The sequence below is a fragment of the Ammospiza caudacuta genome, chromosome 17 (assembly GCF_027887145.1).
Source record: "Ammospiza caudacuta isolate bAmmCau1 chromosome 17, bAmmCau1.pri, whole genome shotgun sequence".
Classification (NCBI taxonomy): Eukaryota; Metazoa; Chordata; class Aves; order Passeriformes; family Passerellidae; genus Ammospiza; species Ammospiza caudacuta.
Window position 1 is genome coordinate 16,689,201 of NC_080609.1, and position 18,519 is coordinate 16,707,719.

Genomic DNA, 18,519 nt, shown 5'->3' on the forward strand with positions numbered 1-18,519 from the left:
GTCGAGGCGCTGCATGCCGCGCGCTCTCATTGGGCGCTGTGCATTTCCATGAGCGCACGGACCAATGGCCGCCGAGCTCCCGCGGGGGCTGCCCAATGAGCGGCGGCGGGGGGCGGGCCGCAGGGGCGGTGGCAGCGGCCGGGCCCCGCGCGCTCCATGGCGGCCGCCACCGGCCCCGACGAGGCGGACGAGGCGGTGCGGGGCACCTGCGAGGACGCGTCCGTCTGCAAACGGTACCGGAGCCGGGCCGGGCTGGGCAGGGCCGGTGTTCCCCGCGGCGGGGCTGGGCAGTGCGCGGGCGAGGCTCGGGCGGCTCCCGGGAGAGCAGAGCAGGAGCGGTCCGGGCCCGTCCCGGTGCCCGGGCTCTGTGCGTGCGCCCCGGCTCCGTCGGCCGAAGGGCCCGGCCGGGTCACGCTCGGAGCCGGTCCCGGTGTGTGCGCGGGGGAAGCCCCGGGGAGCAGCGGGATGCTCCGGGACCTGCGGTGAGCCCCGAGCCGCCCCCGGTGCCCCAAACCCCGCCGGGCCCGTCCCGAGCCGGCCTGCGGTGCTTCCCGGTGCTGATAGTGACTGGAAGTGTTCCATAGCTGAGCCAAGGACCCGCCTGGCGCTTTTCCATCTCCTCCCTGCTCCCGCCGGGACGGACCCTGGCAGGGGATGGTGTCACTGCCCTGGTGTGTGAATTTAACCCCTCTCCTGGTCGGGCTGTCCTTTTGGGCTTTAGAGCAGCAGAGCGTTTGTTGGGCAGAGAGTTTTCCTTGGGGAATCACTTGTAAAAGCCATAAGTTCTGTTAAACAGAACTGTTTTACTGTAAACTGATGTGGTAGCTCTGGAATCAGTGCAAACGCCTTGTCTCATACAGCAGGTACAAGTAAAGCCTGGTTTGTGTGCCTGAGGAGCTGCAGACAGACAGTTCATCTTCTTGCTCCCCCAGGAGGGAATATTTGAGATTTGAGTCTTTGCTCACAAAATTTCATCCAATAATGGAGAGGCCATTAAAAGGATGCTTGTTGAATAGGGTAACAGCTAAAATTTCTAACTAAACTTTATATAAATTCTTAACTCAGATAGTTCCACACATGGAACTGATTTTTAAACCGTGTCTGCATGTGCACACCCAGGGCAGAGGGACCTTTCCAGCCTGTGTATCTTTTAGGGTAAATTTTGGAGGCTTTATTTCATAATTCTCTCTTTTCCCTGCTGCTGCACAGGTTTGCTGTGAGTGTTGGCTACTGGAAGGACCCTTACATCCAGCATTTTGTGAGACAAGCCAAGGAGAGGAAGGCACCTGAGATCAACAGAGGCAAGTTGGAAGGGGAATGGGGACACCTCACCTGTCCTGACAACACCTCTGCACCCTGGGGTTGGGGGTGGCAATGTGTGAGAGAGTGAGAGGAGGTTTCTCCACAGCACTAATTCCATCCATGCTGTGTCTGATCTTTGAAATATCTGTGAGTCAAAACTCTCTTCCTTTGCTTTTTGAAAGCAACTCTATTTCTTTCCTTTTCTGCTGTCTCTGTGTGTCCCTGTGTAGAGATCTCCTCAAAGCAGTCCGAAATGCTGGCTTGACCCAGGGCAGTTGGGTCTCTGCAAGTGCAGAATTATTCTGCTCTGCTTCAGGTGAAACTTGACTAAAACTTCTATTTGCCCAAGGAGTTGGGTTTTATCAGTGCGTGGGGCTTTGTTTGTAATTAAAAAAGAAAAAGGAAAGCCCTTAGGTAGTTAAGAAGAGGGCATTATTGTCCCTGCAGAGTGCCTGGGGACCCGCTTGAGTGCTGACCTTGGAGAGCTGTGTGCCAGGGGTGACTCCCAGCTCTATGTGTGCTGCAGGTTATTATGCTCGAGTGCACGGGGTCAGTTACCTGATCAAGGCTTTCCTGCAGAAGACACAATGCAACTCCCAGATTGTCAACCTCGGGGCTGGCATGGACACCCTGTTCTGGAGGCTGAAGGTAATGGGGGCTGCAGGGGAGGCCTGGCTGGACAGGGGCTGGGGGACCCCTGAGGGGCTGCCCTGGGCTCTGCAGGCTGGCTCTGTGCCACAGGGCAGCACAGCAGCAGCTCCCGCACAGCCCCACAATAGCTGGGCTTTAGGGAACCTCTGGAGATCATCCAGAGCAGCCCCTGGCCAGGCAGGGTCACCTGGAGCAGGTGACACAGGAACATGTCCCAGGCTCTGCCACCCTCATTGCAAAGAGGTTCTTCCTCATCTTAACATGGATTTTGTTGTGTTTTAATTTCTGGGCACTGCTCCTTGTGCTGTCACTAAACAGAGTCTGGCACCATCCTCTGACACCCCTGGGAGGGATTTGTATGGATTGATGGGATCCCCTCTCAGCCTTCCCTTCTCCAGACTGACCAGGCCCAGCTCCTGCAGTCTCTCCTCATCAAAGAGATGCTCCAGACCCCAAATCATCTCTGTGGACTCTGCTGGGCCCTCTCCAGCAGCTCCTTGTGTTTCATGGGGAGCAGGACTGGGCCCTGCAGCTCTCCAGGGATGGGTGCAGAGGCAGGAACACTCCCTGACCTGCTGCCACACTTACCCCACGTCCCCTGGGATTGCAGTTGTGAGTTTATTTATGTAAATAATGGAATCACAGATTGGAAGGGATCTGGAGAATCATCCAGTGCCACCCCTGCCATGGCAGGGACACCTTCCACTGTTCCAGGCTGTTCCAAGCCCTGTCCAACCTGGACTGGGGCACTGCCAGGGATGCAGGGGCAGCCACAGCTGCTCTGGGCAGCCTGTTCCATAAATTGTGTGTGTGTAATTCATGGAAATTCAGTTACTCAGGTGTTGTGTGATGGTGTCATTCTGGGTGAACACACCTCTGAGTGAATTGTCTTCCCACTAGCATTTACATGGGTAAATTTGGGTTCTGGAGGGAGGCCTGAGGAGCATTTTGCTTGGTCACAATTTATTGTATTCCGTCAGTGGAAGGGAGACAATTCTGATTTTTTTTTTCCCTGAGATGTGAAGCTTTTCTCTTACCCGCGTTTCTACAAAAGCTCTGCCCAAATACTGTTTTGGTAACAGTGCTTTTCAGAGCTGAAGTGGGGCCTGTCACTCCAGTTCTGTGTCCTTGCAGAGAGCAGCTGTGGTGCAATGAATGAGCAGGGAGTTCCTGGAGTGTTGAGTGCTGGTCTCATCTCAGAAAGGCGCAGGGTGACAGCCAGCACGGGCAGCACATCCATCACAAAGGCCCTGCTGCAAGGGACAGGCTTGGCACAGCCTCTCCAGCAGGCTGGGAAACCCTGCCAGCGTGGAATGAAGGGCTTTCCTCTCTTTTGTAGTGCAGGCAGGCTGGTGTGCCTGTGCTCTGGCTGTGGGCTGGGGGAGAGCTGCAGTGTGCTCACTGTCTGCGTGAGGCTGTGCAAAACCTTCCTGCTCCTCCCTGGAAGGCTGTGCTGACAGTCCTGTGCTGAAAATCCTGGTAAATGCTGTCAGTCTGCTGTGCTCTCCTACAGCTCCAGAACAGGCTGCAGGGTGTGTTTCAGTATCTGTGTCTGGGGTTAGAGTCCCTCTCCTCTCAGGTGACATCCCAGCCCCACCTGGACACGTTCCTGTCACCTGCTCTGGGTGACCCTGCCTGGGCAGAGCTTGCACTGGGTGAACTCAGGGGTCCCTTCCCGTCTCACCTATGCTTTTGTGATTACATCAAGTGATAAATCATTTCTTTAGCTCTTAGAGGGCATTCTGACATCTCTCAGCTGGTTTTTGTTGGGTTTTAAGCCGTGGGACACTGTTACAAATGGCACTGTAAGCCAAACCAGAACTGTTCAGGATTTTGCTTGTGTCTTGTCCTGTGCATGGGAAACTTGAGTGTCCCTAACTCTAGTGTCTTCCTGCAATTCCCAGGATGAAAATCTCCTCCCTAGGAAATATTTTGAAGTGGATTTCCCAATGATCGTTGCAAGAAAAATACACAATATCAAGTAAGTCTGTGTTCAGCTGCGGGGACTGGCTGTCAGTCAGGGCATTATTTCACCTCTGCTGAGAAACTCTTCATGTTCTGGGGTGTGAGGGTGGCCAGGCCCTGGCACAGGTGCCCAGAGCAGATCCTGCATCCCTGGCAGTGCCCAGGGCCAGGCTGGACAGGGCTGGGAGCACCTGGGACAGTGGGAGGTGTCCCTGCCATGGCAGGGCTGGCTCTGGGTGGGCTCTGAGGTTGTTTCCCAAACCATTCCAGGACTGCACGTACAATAAAGGCTCATGGTGCAGGCAGGCTCTGCAGCCCCTGTCCCAGGCTGCAGAAGGGGATGGCTGAAAGCTTTGGGGAGGACAGCCCTGAATTCCCAGATGTGCCTGTTCAGTTGGAAGCAGAACAGCTGGGAATGTTCCTGTTGGAATGAATCCATCGGGGGTAATTGAGGGCTTGTTACAGTGCCTGGATTTCTCTTGAAAGGTTCTCTCAGAATTAAAGAAATTGTGTGTAACAGTCAGCTCCAGCTTCAGCAGCTTGCAAAGGTTTTCCTTTCCAGCAGAGGGCAGAGATATTCCCTCAGCTGCTTTTGGCACACACACACAGACACACACACACACATATATATATATATGTTAAGAAAAAAGCTGTAAGCACTCTGTTCAACAGGCTTAACTGCTCTGAGATGCTTCTTCCTTCTTCCCACAGATCAAAACCTCCCCTGTCAAAACCAATTATGGAATCCCATTCAGGGGACTCTCTTCTAATAGGTGAGTCATCTTCAAACTCAGTCAGTGATGTACTGCAGCACTTTTAAAACTTTTCTGATCATTTTGTTCTGCTATGTGGGCAGGCTTTTAATGTTTGAAATGCTGTTTGGACAGAGAATTGGGAGGGAAAAGAGGCTTTTTTCTTCTCTTACAGACTCCTGCCCATTTGTTCTGTATCATGTTAGAAATGTCTTCTCTTTAAGTGGTTTTATTCTGGCAGAAAGTTGTTGGGTTTTTTTCTTTTTCTCTCATATGTAGCTCCTTTTCTGTCACAGGAAAGGAAGAAGTGCTACAGAGAGGCATGGATACTGGATTAAAATATCTGTTGAGTGTTTATCTGCTTTCTGTCTCATTAAGAGCACAAATCTTTACATTTAGCAGAGTTTTCACAGCAGAAACACAGCCTGCACAGTCCAGGCCCATGAGCCAGTGCTGTTTGATACATTTTAGTGTTAAAAGGATAATGATTTCAGGTGGTGTGAGATGCTGTAGTCTCTTGGTTTGTACCCACATTAGGGATCAGAGGTTTGTGGGCTCCCATCCCTGGAGTGTCCATCCCTGGCCAGGGCTTGGGGCACCCTGGGACAGTGGGAGGTGTCCCTGCCATGGCAGGGGTGGCACTGGGTGATCTCTAACCCAAGTCATTCTATAATTGTAATTTTGTGTCAGGACTGCACCTGAAAACCTTTTTACCTGTGGAAAATTGCCTGGGTTCTACTGAGTTCATGTTCTCAGTGCAGGTGCTGAGCTGCACCGACTGTCCTGTGCCAGAGAAATGGCACAGTGGTGGTGGGGAGGGAATGGCTCTCATATGGATGAGGAGCTGGGATGGAGGGCGAGCATATGCTGTTCATTTTTGTTCTGGAGGAGAGGGAGATCTGTGCTTGAGGGTATGTTGTTGTTCAACACTAAGAAAAAAATGGGAAAATAGTGATTAGTAAGTGGCAGCTTGTTGGCAAATCCAAACTCTGAAGAGTGGTAAAGAACTGCAGAAGTATCTTGTGAAATTAGTGACTTGATGATGATTTCAATGTGGATTAATAGAAAGTGATGCACATGGGGGGGAAAACAGTTTGTGCCTCACATGTAAATGATTATTGCTGCCTTCCTGCAGGATCTGGGTATTAGAATAAATAGATGGATGAAAGCATGAGCTCAATAATGGTCCAGAAATACAAAACAATTCTAAGTACTTTTGAGAAAAAGCTGGAAAACAACTTAGGTGCCAGTGTTAGATGATGTTCCCTCTCTTTGACTTTTCCCTTGGGAGCTGCTGCTGGCCTCTGGAGGGCTGGGATCATCCTGGGGAGACCTCTGGTCTGACCTGGTATGGTGTTAGACCTGCAGTATTGTGGGGTTACCACTGGCACAGGGAGCAGCATTGCCAGGGGGGGAATTGCTCAGGATTTTGGAATCCTGTCCCTATATCTGCCTCCCCACCTCAGTCACACTGCTGGCTCTGCACACCAGGAATGGTTTGTTTAGGCTGTTTGAATCCTGGTTTGAGTTGTGCTGGCTCTTTCAGCTTCCCTCCATCCCCAGAGGTTCTTGTGGCCAGTGTGGGTGTCAGGGGACGTGCAGGGCTGGCCCTAGATTTCCAGGACAAGCTGAGAGTGTGGCAGTGCCTGCTGGGCTGTGGATGAAGCTGGGGCTGGGCAGAGCAGGCTGCAGGGGCTGCTGCTCTGGAGAGCTGCACAGGTACCTGAGCATGAACATCCCAATGAAATCACTGGAGTCAATATATCCTGCATGCTGCCTCTTGGAAAAGCTCCAGGAGATTGTTGCACTAAGGTGAGGAGGGAGTGAGAGAGGGGAAGCTGGGTTGTGGCAGAGGCAGAGCTTGGTGTGCCTGGAGGCTGCAGGGCTGCCCCACAGCTGGGTCAGGGCAGCAGGGAGGGCCTGGGGCCTCCCTCTGCACAGCAGCAGGTCTGACACAGCTGGAAGGAAAGATTCAGCGTGCTCAGGTCAAAAGGCAGCTGTAAGCAGCTCCTGCTACTACTCAGTTACTACAGGCTTGTCTTGTTCAGTGCTTGTGAAATCTGAACCACTTGTGCTGTTCCTGTGTCCAGAACCATGGACAGTAACCACACAGTGTGTGCCCAGGGCAGAGCATTCTCTGTTGGTCATCCCTGGAGAGCTGGACCTGTGCCCTGGCTGGGGTAGGTGGGAAGGAGGGCTCATCTTTTCCCCCTTCCCCATCTCCTCCCTTGTAGTTCTCCAATTAAATCTGAGTTTGGTGTTTCTCAAACCTTCATTCAGCCAAGAACAGAGAGAATCTTTGTACAGGGTGAGGGTGAGCATCACACAGAGCCCAGGGCAGCTCTAGAGGAGAGCACCCAACCAAACAACCTCACTAAACCCAGCCAGACAACCTCACTAAACCCAACATAACCACCTCACTAAAAACACCAGGTTTTGGTGCTGGTGCCTGGTAGGAATCAGTGCCTGGAGTGGGATTTGCAGTGGTTTAAGCCCCAAATGTCACTGGCTGTGCCAGCACTAGGGCACTGGCCTGAGTCACAGCACTGCAGTAGGGATGAGCAGAGGGGTTTGAACACACACACACAGAATCAATTCAGGTAAAACAAACTCTTGTTCCTCAGAGGAAATCAGTGGGGAGCATGTGACTGTGCTGCCAAGCTGGAGCTGGTTTTTCCTTTTCCAGCTGCCCTGTGCATGGGCAGGAATTGTGAAATCCATTTGCAGCAAGGCTGCTCAGCCTGAGGCAGCACACTGCTCGCTTCATACTGACAGAACCCCTGAGTGGGGAGGGACCCCCAGGGACATCCCAGCCCTGCCCTGCCCTGCCCAGCACAGCCCCAGGAACCCCAGCTCTGCAGGGAGGTAGGAGTTGGTGCCAGACCGTGTCCCAGCCGGTTTTGGGGTGTTTGTGCATGGATTGTGGCCCCCAGGCTGGGGACAGTGGCAGGTCCAGCTGTCCCAGCTGTCACTGCCCTGCACTCAGTGTGTGTTTGCTCCCTAAGGGAGAGGTGATGGAGCAGCTGAAGTCTGCCTAGTCAAGGATGATCAGCCTGAACACGGGGAAATTCAGGTGAGATGCTGAGGAGAAATCCTTCCATGGGAGGGTGGGAGCCCTGGCACAGGTGCCCAGAGAAGTGTGGCTGCCCCTGGATCCCTGGCAGTGTCCAGGGCCAGGCTGGAGCAGCCTGGCACAGTGGAAGGTGTCCCTGCCATGGCAGGGGTGGCACTGGATGTCTCTATGGTCCCTTCCAACCCAAACCAATTCAGATTTTGTGATAAAAATGCTCAAATCAGTGAGCTGTGAGCAAGGAACATTTACTTCCACCTTGGAGTGTTTGTGCTCCTTCTCTCCCAGATCACTTAAAAAGTTTTGTGGTTTATTTCTGGCTTTTATTTCTGTTCTTTATTGAGGTGTTTGTGTGACCCAGCCTCCGAAGCCGGACAGGGAGCTGGCATTAATTCCCTACTAATTGTGGTGGCTGACGCTCGCGGTGCCGTATCCATGGACAGAAACCAGTCCCTATTTAAACACTTCCCTGTGTGTGGTGGGGTTTTTGGGTGGCTTTTTTTGATGCCATTATCATGGCCTTGATGTAATCACTTAAATAGAAGGGTGTGGGAAGTAGTAAAGCTATTACAGAACATGCACATGGAAAAAGCCTTGACTCAAAATGTTGAATCATTCAACATGCCGCACAAGTTTTTTTTCTCTTTTCTTCCCTTGTAACTCTCTTTCTGAACTGTTTCTGGTTCCTGGATCTGCTCCCAAGTGCTGCTGGAATGGCAGCTATTTCCCTTGCTCGTGCCACTTCCGGAGAGCTGGTCACTTGAAAACCAGAGGTGATCCTCTGGGATGTTTGGTCACTGTGTGTTGGGGTAATTGGGAACCCCACACTTGTCCCCAGTTGTTTTGTTCATGAATGGAAACCCCTTTCATCCTGCCCCTTCAGCCACTTCTCTGCTCCCTCAGGCTGTGCCAGGGGAGGCTCAGGTTGGACATCAGGAGGAATTTCTCCATGGAAAGGGTGGCCAGGCACTGGAAGGGGCTGCCCAGGGAGGCCTGGAGTCCCTCCAGAGCCATCCCAGTGTTGTGCAGGGCTTGGCTCTGGCTGGGTTTGATGGAGCACTTGGGAAGTGCCTCCTGTGGGCACTGGGCTCCCCTGGGTGCTCATTGCTGCTGGGTGTCAGAGTCACTGATGGCAGGAGGCTCTGCTGCTCCCTCCCAGCTGTGCCAGCATGGCAGGGGCTCCTCTGGGATTTGTCCCTCCTTCGTGCTGGGGAGCACCCACAGGGTCCTGTTGTATCCCTGGGGAATATCAACAACAACAGAATACCCTCTGTAATTTGACTCTTTCCTTAAATGCCACCACTAAATCATACCAAAAGGCTAAATGATAACTTCTTCTTGGCCCCAAGTCTCTGGCTGCTCCCCATATTTATTACATAACTACATATGCAGTTATTTTCTCTAGCTATATCTGTTGTTAATATTTGAAATATTGCCACTTAGCTTAGCTCTTCAGAAATGGATGTACTTTTATGTAGTTCCTATGTACATACGTTGGGCAGTCTAAGAAGACTCCCCAAACCAAACACAAACCCTGCCTTTAATCTTGCCATTTTTCTTCTCTCTGCATTGCTGGAAACCATGGTAACAGCTGGGCTAACCTCTCTGCTTCAGCGTGGCTGCAGAGGCAGAGCAGGCTCCTGCAGGGTCTGCTGGTGATGGAGAACACAGCCAGGAGGGGAATTCATGGCTTGAAAGGAAGAGTTTGCTGCTCACAGTTGGGTGTAACACAGCAAACTTGGGCTCCCTGTGCTCCTGGGCAGTGTTTTTGATTGATAACTGCACATCCCTCACTGGTAACGTTGGTCTCTCACATTTGCTTGCAGATTCCCACAGCCTGGACTCCAGTCGATATTCCATAGTAGGGGCAGACCTCCGTTCCTCCTCAGACCTGGAGGAGAAGCTGAGGAAACACAGCTTGGATACACAGTAAGGGGTTTCATTGGCTTTTGGTGGCTTTTTTTACAATGGAGTTTTTTACAGCTGGGATACACAGTAAGATCACTGGGGTTTCATTGGCTTTTTGTGGGTTTTTTTACAATGGGGTTTTTTTACAGCTGGGATACACAGTAAGATCACTGGGGTTTCATTGGCTTTTGGTGGGTTTTTTCCAATGGGGGCTTGTGGAAGCCCTGGGCCAGGCTGGACTGGCTGGGAGCTGGGACAGTGGCAGTGTCCCTGCCATGGCAGGGGTGGCACTGGCTGGTCTCTGTGATCCCTCCCAACCCAAACCATCCCAGCATTCTGTGATTTCTGAGTTTCAGCTCTGTAATTCTTTCCTGTGGCCTCCTCTCAAACCCCTGTTGTTTCCTAAATGTTTTGGTGGGGCTGCAGCAGCGTCCTTGGGATCTGAATCCCAAAGCTCCTCTGGGGTTCTCTTGTTGAACACGAGGCTTTGGGGGGGCAGGAGTTGAGTTTTTGAGTGGATGATGGACAGACCTTTCAAATGGAAGCAATATAAATAGCAGAGATCTGGCTGGGTGGGAGAGAGCATATGGGGAAGCAGAATGCATCAAATTGCCATTTAATTCTTTACACTTCCATCCTCTGAAATGTTGCCTTGCTTGCCTACATTGCTGCTCCTTGTGGAATTTCTCCTGCTTCTAGTGACTTTTTTTCCCCCCTTTCATTCCAGCAATTAAAAGCAAACTCAATAATTGTGAAGAAAATCACTTGTGTAGATGTCTATTTTTGTTCTTTTGTGGATGGAGGGGGAAGAGGCAACGTGCAAACTATGGATTACATTTTGTTAGATAATAATATGTGAAGATTGTTTTACAGATACTGAACAAATTTGTCTAATTAAAATTCTTCCTAGAACTTCTTTTAAAGAGAAAACTTTTTTTTCCTGTTTGTAATTAATGCCTGATTTCACTGATCTCTGCAAGAGTGGGAGCTGTGTGTGCAGGGCACAGTTGTCCTGCAAAGGGAATTTTAACACACATAGTTCTTGCTGTCAGAGAGGACTTAGAGAATACACACTGTTCTGTGCTCAGGGCTGACTTTTGGGGAGATTGATCCCTAAAATCTCTGGTTCACAGGAGTCTCTGTGGTTCATTAATGCACAGCTGCCAGAGAGCCCAGTTTGAGTCAATGTGATGAAGAGATTCCATTCAGTCTTCAGTGTCTAGTTCATAAAAGATGGAGCTCTTTCAGGAAATTGTGCAGACATGGAGTGACTTGCTTGCTCTCAATCCTCAGCAGATTTTTCTTGTTCCTGTGCTGGAAATCATGTTCTGCTGTGGTTTTGTTTTACAGTTTGCCAACGCTGCTGGTGGCCGAGTGTGTGCTGGTTTACATGACCCCCCAGCAGTCTGCCAGCCTGCTCAAGTGGGCAGCAAGCACCTTCCCCGTGGCCATGGTTATCAATTATGAGCAGGTAAAACCAGAGGGGCATTTTTAGACCTGCATTGTTGTCACTAAAATTGCTCTCGTAGGTGGGAGTTGTTGGGGAATGAGAGTGGGCCCTGTCCTTTTGTAGGAACAGCAGTTTCTGCTGAATTTCTGGAGTAATGTGTTTTAACTTGTAGCTTGGTTAGCTCATTGTAGGGAAAATACAGCTATTCTGAAAGACAATTTCTGAAGTATGTTGAAGCAAAATAATTGAGACTTAATCCATATGTGGAAAAAAACATAGAATATTGATTTAGCTAAAGCAGAGCAAAAAGAACCGACGCTGAGTGCTGGCTCTGGCTGTATAACATTACATAATTACCTCTGTGTTCTTTGGCAAAGTGGAGCAAAAATCACATCAGCCTGAACTCTGGTTCTCCTGTGGAAGTAAAACACTGCCTCAGGGGAACTAGGTGGCTGCAGGAGTTAGTGACAGCATCTTCCAAGCTGTCAGTGAGTGCTGGAGAGCTGAGGTAGAGGCAGCTGTGCTGCCAGCCCCGGTGTCCCTGGGGCGGGGGCACTGTCCCCGTGGCACTGGGCTGCTCCTGGGCACTGGGAGCTGCTGTGGGCTGGCATTTTGTGACCCAGGCAGTGCCAGGGTTTAGCAGGCTTTGCTGTGTCCTTGTGTCCCCAGGTGAACATGAGGGATCGCTTCGGGCAGATCATGATCGAGAACCTGCAGCGCCGGCACTGCAACCTGGCTGGGGTGGAGCTCTGCAGCTCCCTGGACTCCCAGGTGAGGGGCACAGGGCTGGCACTGGGCTTTCTCACCTGGCTGGGAGTTCTGAGTGTGCCCTGGGGGCTCAGCAGGGACCAGGGCAGGGGAGACAGGCACCGAGCCCTTTGCTGGCCACGTTACCATGTAATCTGGAATGGATTGGTTTGGAAGGGACTGTGGAGCCCATCCAGTGCCACCCCTGCCATGGCAGGGACACCTCCCACTGTCCCAAGGTGCCCCAAGCCCTGTCCAGCCTGGCCTTGGGCACTGCCACAGCTGCTCTGGGCACCCTGTGCAGGGCCTCTCCACCTCACAAAGAACAATTCCCAATTCCCAATATCCCATCCAGCCGTGCCCTCTGGCAGTGGGAGCCATTCGGTGTCCTGTCCTTCCATCCCTTGTAAACAGTCTCTCTCCCTGTTTCTTGTTGGCTCCCTCAGGCCCTGGCAGGCCACAGTTGGGTCACCCAGAGCTTCTCTTTGCTGGCTGAGTGTCAGTGCTTGCACAAACCCCTGGCTGCCCTTGCAGAGATCACAGCACACACTCAGTGAGGAGTCTGGGAGCTCTTAAAGGCCAGCTCAGTCAGCTCAGTGAGACCCTCAGGGGGAGAAGCTGTGCCCTGTGCTTGCCCTAGAGCCTGTGAGAGCTGTGCTGCCCTTTGTTTTGCAGAGGGAACGGCTGCTGGGGAGTGGCTGGGACAATGCCCATGCCGTGGATATGATGAAGGTGTACAGCTTCCTGCCACAGGCTGATGTCAGAAGGTACCACTGGGGGAGAGACCCCAAAGTCATCCTCAGGTGCCATTTCCAAGGTCCTTCCCATGCACATGGGATCCCCTGGTGGAACATGAGGCTGCCCCAGGTGCTGCCCAGGGGAACACAACCACACGGCCCTCCTGAGCCTAAGGCTCTGCACGTGCCTGGACTGATGATCCAGAGGGTGAACGCTGCCAGGAGCAGGCTGGGACAGTGATGGCTTCTTTGGGTGTGACAGGAGGCATCTCCTGACAGAGATTTGCAGATGGGAGATGCCACAGAAATGCTGTGTTGAGTTTTTGCAGTCCCCAGGATGTTCCTGGTGAAGATTTTGGCTGGGGTTAGACCACAACACGTTGGAATCATGAGGGGGAGACTGCTGGGTCTGCAGAACTCAGAACAGGGACTAAAGGCTGTTTAACAGTCACTACTCTGCCTGGATTTTGTTCATATTCCTGCATTAAATGCTAAACAGTGGGAAATTTTAAGGACCAACTTCTTAGGGATATAATGTGAATTGCTGTGAGTCATTAATAGATGAAATTAGCTGAACAAGTTACCTTGGTCAGAATATTCACCTGTGGGGGTTTCTCAGAGCCTGGAACTGAACAGGTGAGAGTGGAAATCAGAGGTGGTTTAAATAGGAACAGGGCTGTGTGGTGGGACCATATGGCACTGGTGCAGACACAGAGCTCGTGCTTTCTCTGCAGCATTTTTGGCTACCCTGGATCTGCTCAGCTCCTTGCACTTGTTCCACATGCCAGGAAATAGGGTTATGTAAACTCTGTCCTCCAGAATCACTGAGGCAAGTGCTCTTTCTTTAGAAAAGTCTTTCCCAGAGTGCTCCTCTGCAGCTCCTCACACCTGGGAGTGCACTGAGGAACTTTTGCCCCTGAGAGCCTCAGCAGGAGCCCTGGTATTGGTCAGGAGTTACCCAGATGGGTCCTGGAACAGGGAATGCCAGGGATGAGGAGCTGGAGGCACCCTGTGGGTCACTTGTTCCACACATTGGTGGGGTGGCATCACGGACAATGCCTGTAACCATTCCCTGGAGAGGCGACTGCCTTTCTGGCCACAGTTCTCACTCCCATGGAGTGAACAATTCAGTAACAACTCTGCTGAGAATCCAGCTCAAATCCCGACCTTTGTTTTATTCCTGCAGAATAGAAGCCCTTGAATTCCTGGATGAAAAGGAGCTGTTTGAGCAGCTGATGCAGCACTACTGCATCTGCTGGGCTTCCAAGGACAGCAGCAACCTGGGTAAAGTCCTGCAGCCCCTGGGGGTGCTCCTGCCATGGGGATGTCCTGAGGGAGGGCTGGGCTGGGATGTTTCACCAGGTGTACCCCAAATCCCCCTGATCCAGGGCTCTGCTGCTCCTCCCTGGGCTGGGAGCTGCTCCCAGCTGGGCACTGCTCCTCCACAGCCTTTGGGGCTTTCTGGGCATCCAAGAGAAGCCTGTCCAGTGCAGGGAGCTGGAGTTTTTCCCCCAGAAGATGCCGTATGGGTTCCTTTAAATAACTGCCTGCTTTATCCCATCAGTGCTAATTGAAAGGTTTACAAATCCCATGCATGGGAAGTGCCATATGGGCACACGGTATATGAAGGCACAGTGTCCTGACAACACAAAAATAAATTTGTATTACTTATCCCAGGCTTCTCTGCACTGTCCCCATTTGCAGCCATCTGACACTGAAGTTTTCCACACTGCTTTCTCCTTGGGGAAGAGCATTCCCTCTGAAATGATCTCTTCTACCTGTTCCTTTTGTTCTGAAAATTCTGTCTCTCCTAGGCTGGGATTTCTGTCAAAGAGAGAGACTTGATTTAGGTTTTCTGTAGCATTTGGGTGTTGCTGCTGCTCAAGAAATGATAAAATGAGGGGAATTGTTGCTTGCCGGAAGCAGGGATGGCCACAGCCTCTATTTGTCCAGATTAGAAAGACAGCTCTGTGCAGTCACTTTGTCTCTTTCTGGCTGCAATTTCAGGGATTTCAGTCTTTCCAGGAAAACTCTTGTGTCATTTCTCCCCTTCATCCTCCCTGCCCTTTCCCTGCTCCTGACCGAGTACCCACGAGCAGATTTTATTTATTGAGATAGATTTATTCTGTTCCTCTGCAAATGGGAATGGATTTGGTCTCTGCAGCCTGGCTGGGCAGCACAGCCTCTGACAGAGCTGCTAAAGGGAGATCTTCAAATACAAACTGGTAAAAGGAGCTCTTCAACACCCTGCTGCTGCTGCTGTGACAGAGCTGCTGCTCGTGCTGCTGCTCTCCTGAATCCTCCAGAGCTGTGAGCTCCAAACCCATGTTCTGCATTGGATCTCTTCAGGCTCAAAGTGGTGACTGCAGCACACAGCCTGTTCTAGAGGAGCCAAGGCCCAAAAGTTCACCTGTTCCTAGCAGTTTTGGGCAGTTTTGGGGGGTCTCAGCATTGTTCTGTGCTGGGATTAGTGAAAGGACAGTTTGGGGTTGAGCTCTCTCAGCAGTTACAAAGAGATCTCAGAGGTGATAACCAAGTGTCCAGTGGACATGGCATAGGCGTGCCTTAATCCAAAGCACGGCTTTTTTATCCTGGGGGAATTTACTGCCCTCATGATGGTACTTTCCTCTGCCTTGTCTTCCTCAGACCCTGAGGTTCCTGAACATTGTGTTGTTCCTTCTGCCATGAATAATTCCACTGCTCCTGCAAATTGGCTTCATCAAATTAATTGCTGCATCACAATCAAAAAAGGCTTTAAAAGTACAGCCCAGCCTTTCCTGCTTTCCCCACACCAAATGCTTTATGTTTCAGTTTAAAAAATGAAATAACTCTGCAAGCATCCCTCCTGCTGTGTGTGAGGGACCGTGGTGCAGTGAGGGTAGGAATAAACCCTCCTTTCTTGCCCCAAACCCCTCTTTGTTTTCACACAGGTCTGGCAAACATTGACTTCTGAGGGCAGCAGGGAGGGGGCCCTGGGGGCTCAGGGCTCAGGATGGACATGCACAGGATGGGTTTGCACGTGCCAGCCCCGGGCTGAGCCTGGCACACTCCTGGTGCTGCTGCTGGGGACGGGCTGGAGCTCCAGGTGCATCCAAGGAACACTGAACACTGAACATTGCATCCAAGGAGCATTTCTGTGGGCAGGACGTGCTCCCGTTCCCAGCTGTTCAACGGTGGACTCGCACAAGGTGTCGGTAACTCCTGTTCCAAGCTTGCCTTCCTTAGTTTCACACTGAAAGTCAAGTGTTCTTGGGTTCTTTGATTTGCCTCTGTGTGTGTTTGTGGCTGTGTAACACGTGCTTGTGGCAGGGAGCTGGGGGTGGCTGAGCAGGAGGGAATTCTGTGCATCTGTTCTGTTCAGGTCCCGTTGGATGAAGTGTTGGCTGCACTGCCCTGCAGGGCTCTCACTGCTGCCAGGGGAAGGGTGGAGGGCAAGGAGGGCCCTGACTGTGTTCAGGGATGTACAAGAAACTGGAAAAGAGATTGGTTTAACTGGGAAGGGCTTAGCCCGTGGTGTCAGCACTGGCATGCTGAAGGAAGAAATGAATCTCAGTTTGCACTGCTCCTGGTAGTATCTCTACCCCAGTTCCTCCTTCTCTCTCTCCCCTTACAAGAAGCAAAACAAAATCCCAACAGCAATGAAAACCCTTGTCCTGTTGTTTGAAATTGAATCTTGCAACCTTCCTATGAGAAAAATAATAAATGTTTAGTATTTATAATTTGCCTCCTGTTTTCCTTGCTAGAAATGACCGGTTTCTCTCTGCTTTAGTGACATTTTTCCTCTCACCAGGAGTGTTTTCTAAAGCAGTTGCTGGCAGGCCCTGGCACAGCTGTGGCTGCCCCTGCATCCCTGGCAGTGCCCAGGCCGGGCTGGACAGGGCTGGAGCACCTGGGACAGTGGGAGGTGTCCCTGCCATGGCAGGGGTGGCACTGGATGGGCTTTAGGATTCCTTCCAGCCCAAACCATTCTGGGATGCTGTGAGATGACCTTTCCTTCAGGGATTAAAAATGAACCCAAAGCCCAGCACAGCCCCACATCCCCTCTGCCCTGCAGGACCTTCCTGGGCAGTCACTGATGCCCAGAGGCACCAGCCCTGTCCTGCCCTTTCCTGCAATTCAGCGAGGAGTTCAGAGTTGCACGAAATCCCATCTCTACTATCAGTTAGCTTTGGCCAGGCCCCTTTGGGACCGTGTTCCCTGAGCCTCCTGCAGCATCTCAGTGAGTGGGAGCCAAGCTGGGTGTACCTGCCCTGGAACATCCACATTGTTCCTGGAGCTGCTTCCCCTGGGAACACCCCCTGAGCTGCTGCTTTTCATCTCACAGGCTTGGAGCACAGCTCACTGCAGGGATGTCCTGGCTCCATCAGTCTTTTGTGTCTCTTGTCATGATTTCATCCCTTTGTGTTGGGGAATAATGTCTCTGCTAGCGTGAGGCAGATCTGGAGCTCCTCAGCTCTATTTTGGGTGCCTGTGTGATTTGCAGCCCTGCAGCATCCCTGGGGTGGGAGGCACTGGGGTGCCCTGCCCTGCTGGAGCCTGCTGTCCCCTCAGCACCCAGCTGGGAGAAGGGGAGTCACTCACTGCTGCCAAAGCTCACAGAGCCTGTCCTGTGCTGCAGTGGGGTCACCGTGTGCCCCAGGGCTCAGCAGCACCAAGGAGCACCCTCGGTCCCTGGCAGCTGGGGGGGACAGGGCGGGCAGCCCCTGCTCAGGGCTGTGCTGACAAACAGGTCCATAAACCCCTCAGCTCTCCCCGGGGCTGTTTGGGTGTGCGGGTGCTGCTCTGCTGGGAAGCTGCAGGCTCAGGAGCTTTTCCAGGCAGGAGAGGCTCCAGTTCTCTGCCTCCTGCTGCTGCTGCCAGGGCTGTGTGACCCCTGCACGTCCCTGGGCCTCTGCCCCTGCCTCCTGCTCCAGCCTGGCCCTTTCCTGGGGCATTGCTGCTGATGGGGCAACAAAATTCATCTCTGAGAGTCACAGAATGCTTCAGACTGGAAGGGGTCCTTAAAGCCCACCCAGTGCCACCCGTGCCATGGCAGGGACAGCTCCCACTGTGCCAGGGTGCCCCAAGCCCCATCCAGCCTGGCCTGGGCACTGCCAGGGATCCAGGGGCAGCCACAGCTGCTCTGGGCACCCTGTGCAACGGAAGGATTGTGACCAGAGAGGCTGGAGAGGAGCTGTGCTCAGGATGGGCTCCCAGAATGGGTGCCAGAAAGGGGATGGGAAGCTTTGCTCAGGAGGAGGCTGGTCCTGTGTCCCTGGCACAGTCAGGCAGTGCTCCCTGCCCCTGACTGTTCACCAGGAGCCAGGAGCTGCCCACATTCACTCCAGGCTGCCCACACTCACACCTGGCTGCTCACACTCACACCTGGCTGCCCACACTCACTCCTGGCTGCCCACACTCACACCTGGCTGCCCACATTCACTCCAGGCTGCTCACACTCACACCTGGCTGCTCACACTCACACCTGGCTGCCCACACTCACACCTGGCTGCTGCCCACACTCACACCTGGCTGTGGATCCCTGCTCTGGGTGCTGCCCCTGCCCTGCCCCTGTGTCCATCCACATTGTCCATCCCTGAGCATGGCCTGCTCGCTCTGCACAGATGATAAATGAAGCTGCCTTCCAGGAAATTAATTTATTTAACTGCCAGGGCTTGCCCAGCATTAGGAGCTGAAGGAAAAGCAGTGGTTGGCTCAGTGCAGGGGGTTTCAGCCCCTCTGCAGAGTGACCAGCTCCCATTTCGAGTTTACACAGTTTTCAGGTGCCTGGGCTGTTGGGCACAGGAAAATGTGGTTATTGAGGATGGAAATAACCAGGACAGCCAGGGGCCAGGTGATTGCAGGGAGGATGTGCAGGGCTGGGGGGACCAGCAGCATCCACCCCTTCTGGGGGATCCTGGTGGATTTAATGCTGAGCACCAGAATTAAGAATGTGAA

General features: G+C 52.5%; 1 protein-coding gene across 3 annotated transcripts; it reads left to right on the forward strand.

The window, feature by feature from the left end:
• The first annotated feature begins 125 nt into the window (after nt 1-125).
• LCMT1 (leucine carboxyl methyltransferase 1) lies at nt 126-16,285 on the forward strand. 3 transcript variants are annotated; one of them, XM_058815729.1, is made up of 11 exons: nt 126-233; nt 1,210-1,301; nt 1,829-1,950; nt 3,858-3,934; nt 4,630-4,691; nt 9,567-9,669; nt 10,999-11,119; nt 11,768-11,869; nt 12,521-12,612; nt 13,769-13,866; nt 15,513-16,285. In XM_058815729.1, the coding sequence occupies exons 1-11, from the start codon at nt 157-159 to the stop codon at nt 15,533-15,535; spliced, it is 969 nt and encodes a 322-aa protein (XP_058671712.1). In that variant the 5' UTR covers nt 126-156; the 3' UTR covers nt 15,536-16,285. The 3 variants fall into 3 exon arrangements, with proteins under 3 accessions (XP_058671712.1, XP_058671714.1, XP_058671713.1); XM_058815731.1 differs by lacking the exon at nt 126-233 and adding an exon at nt 258-482; XM_058815730.1 differs by lacking the exon at nt 126-233 and adding an exon at nt 502-671.
• Nucleotides 16,286-18,519: the final 2,234 nt, after the last annotated feature.

Coding starts and splice junctions, on each gene's coding strand:
- LCMT1 (XM_058815729.1), top strand. CDS start 157: ATGGCGGCCGCCACCGGCCCCGACGAGGCGGACGAGGCGGTGCGGGGC. Junction 1,302..1,828: donor GGCACCTGAGATCAACAGAG/GCAAGTTGGAAG, acceptor TGTGTGCTGCAG/GTTATTATGCTCGAGTGCAC. Junction 11,120..11,767: donor TGGTTATCAATTATGAGCAG/GTAAAACCAGAG, acceptor TTGTGTCCCCAG/GTGAACATGAGGGATCGCTT.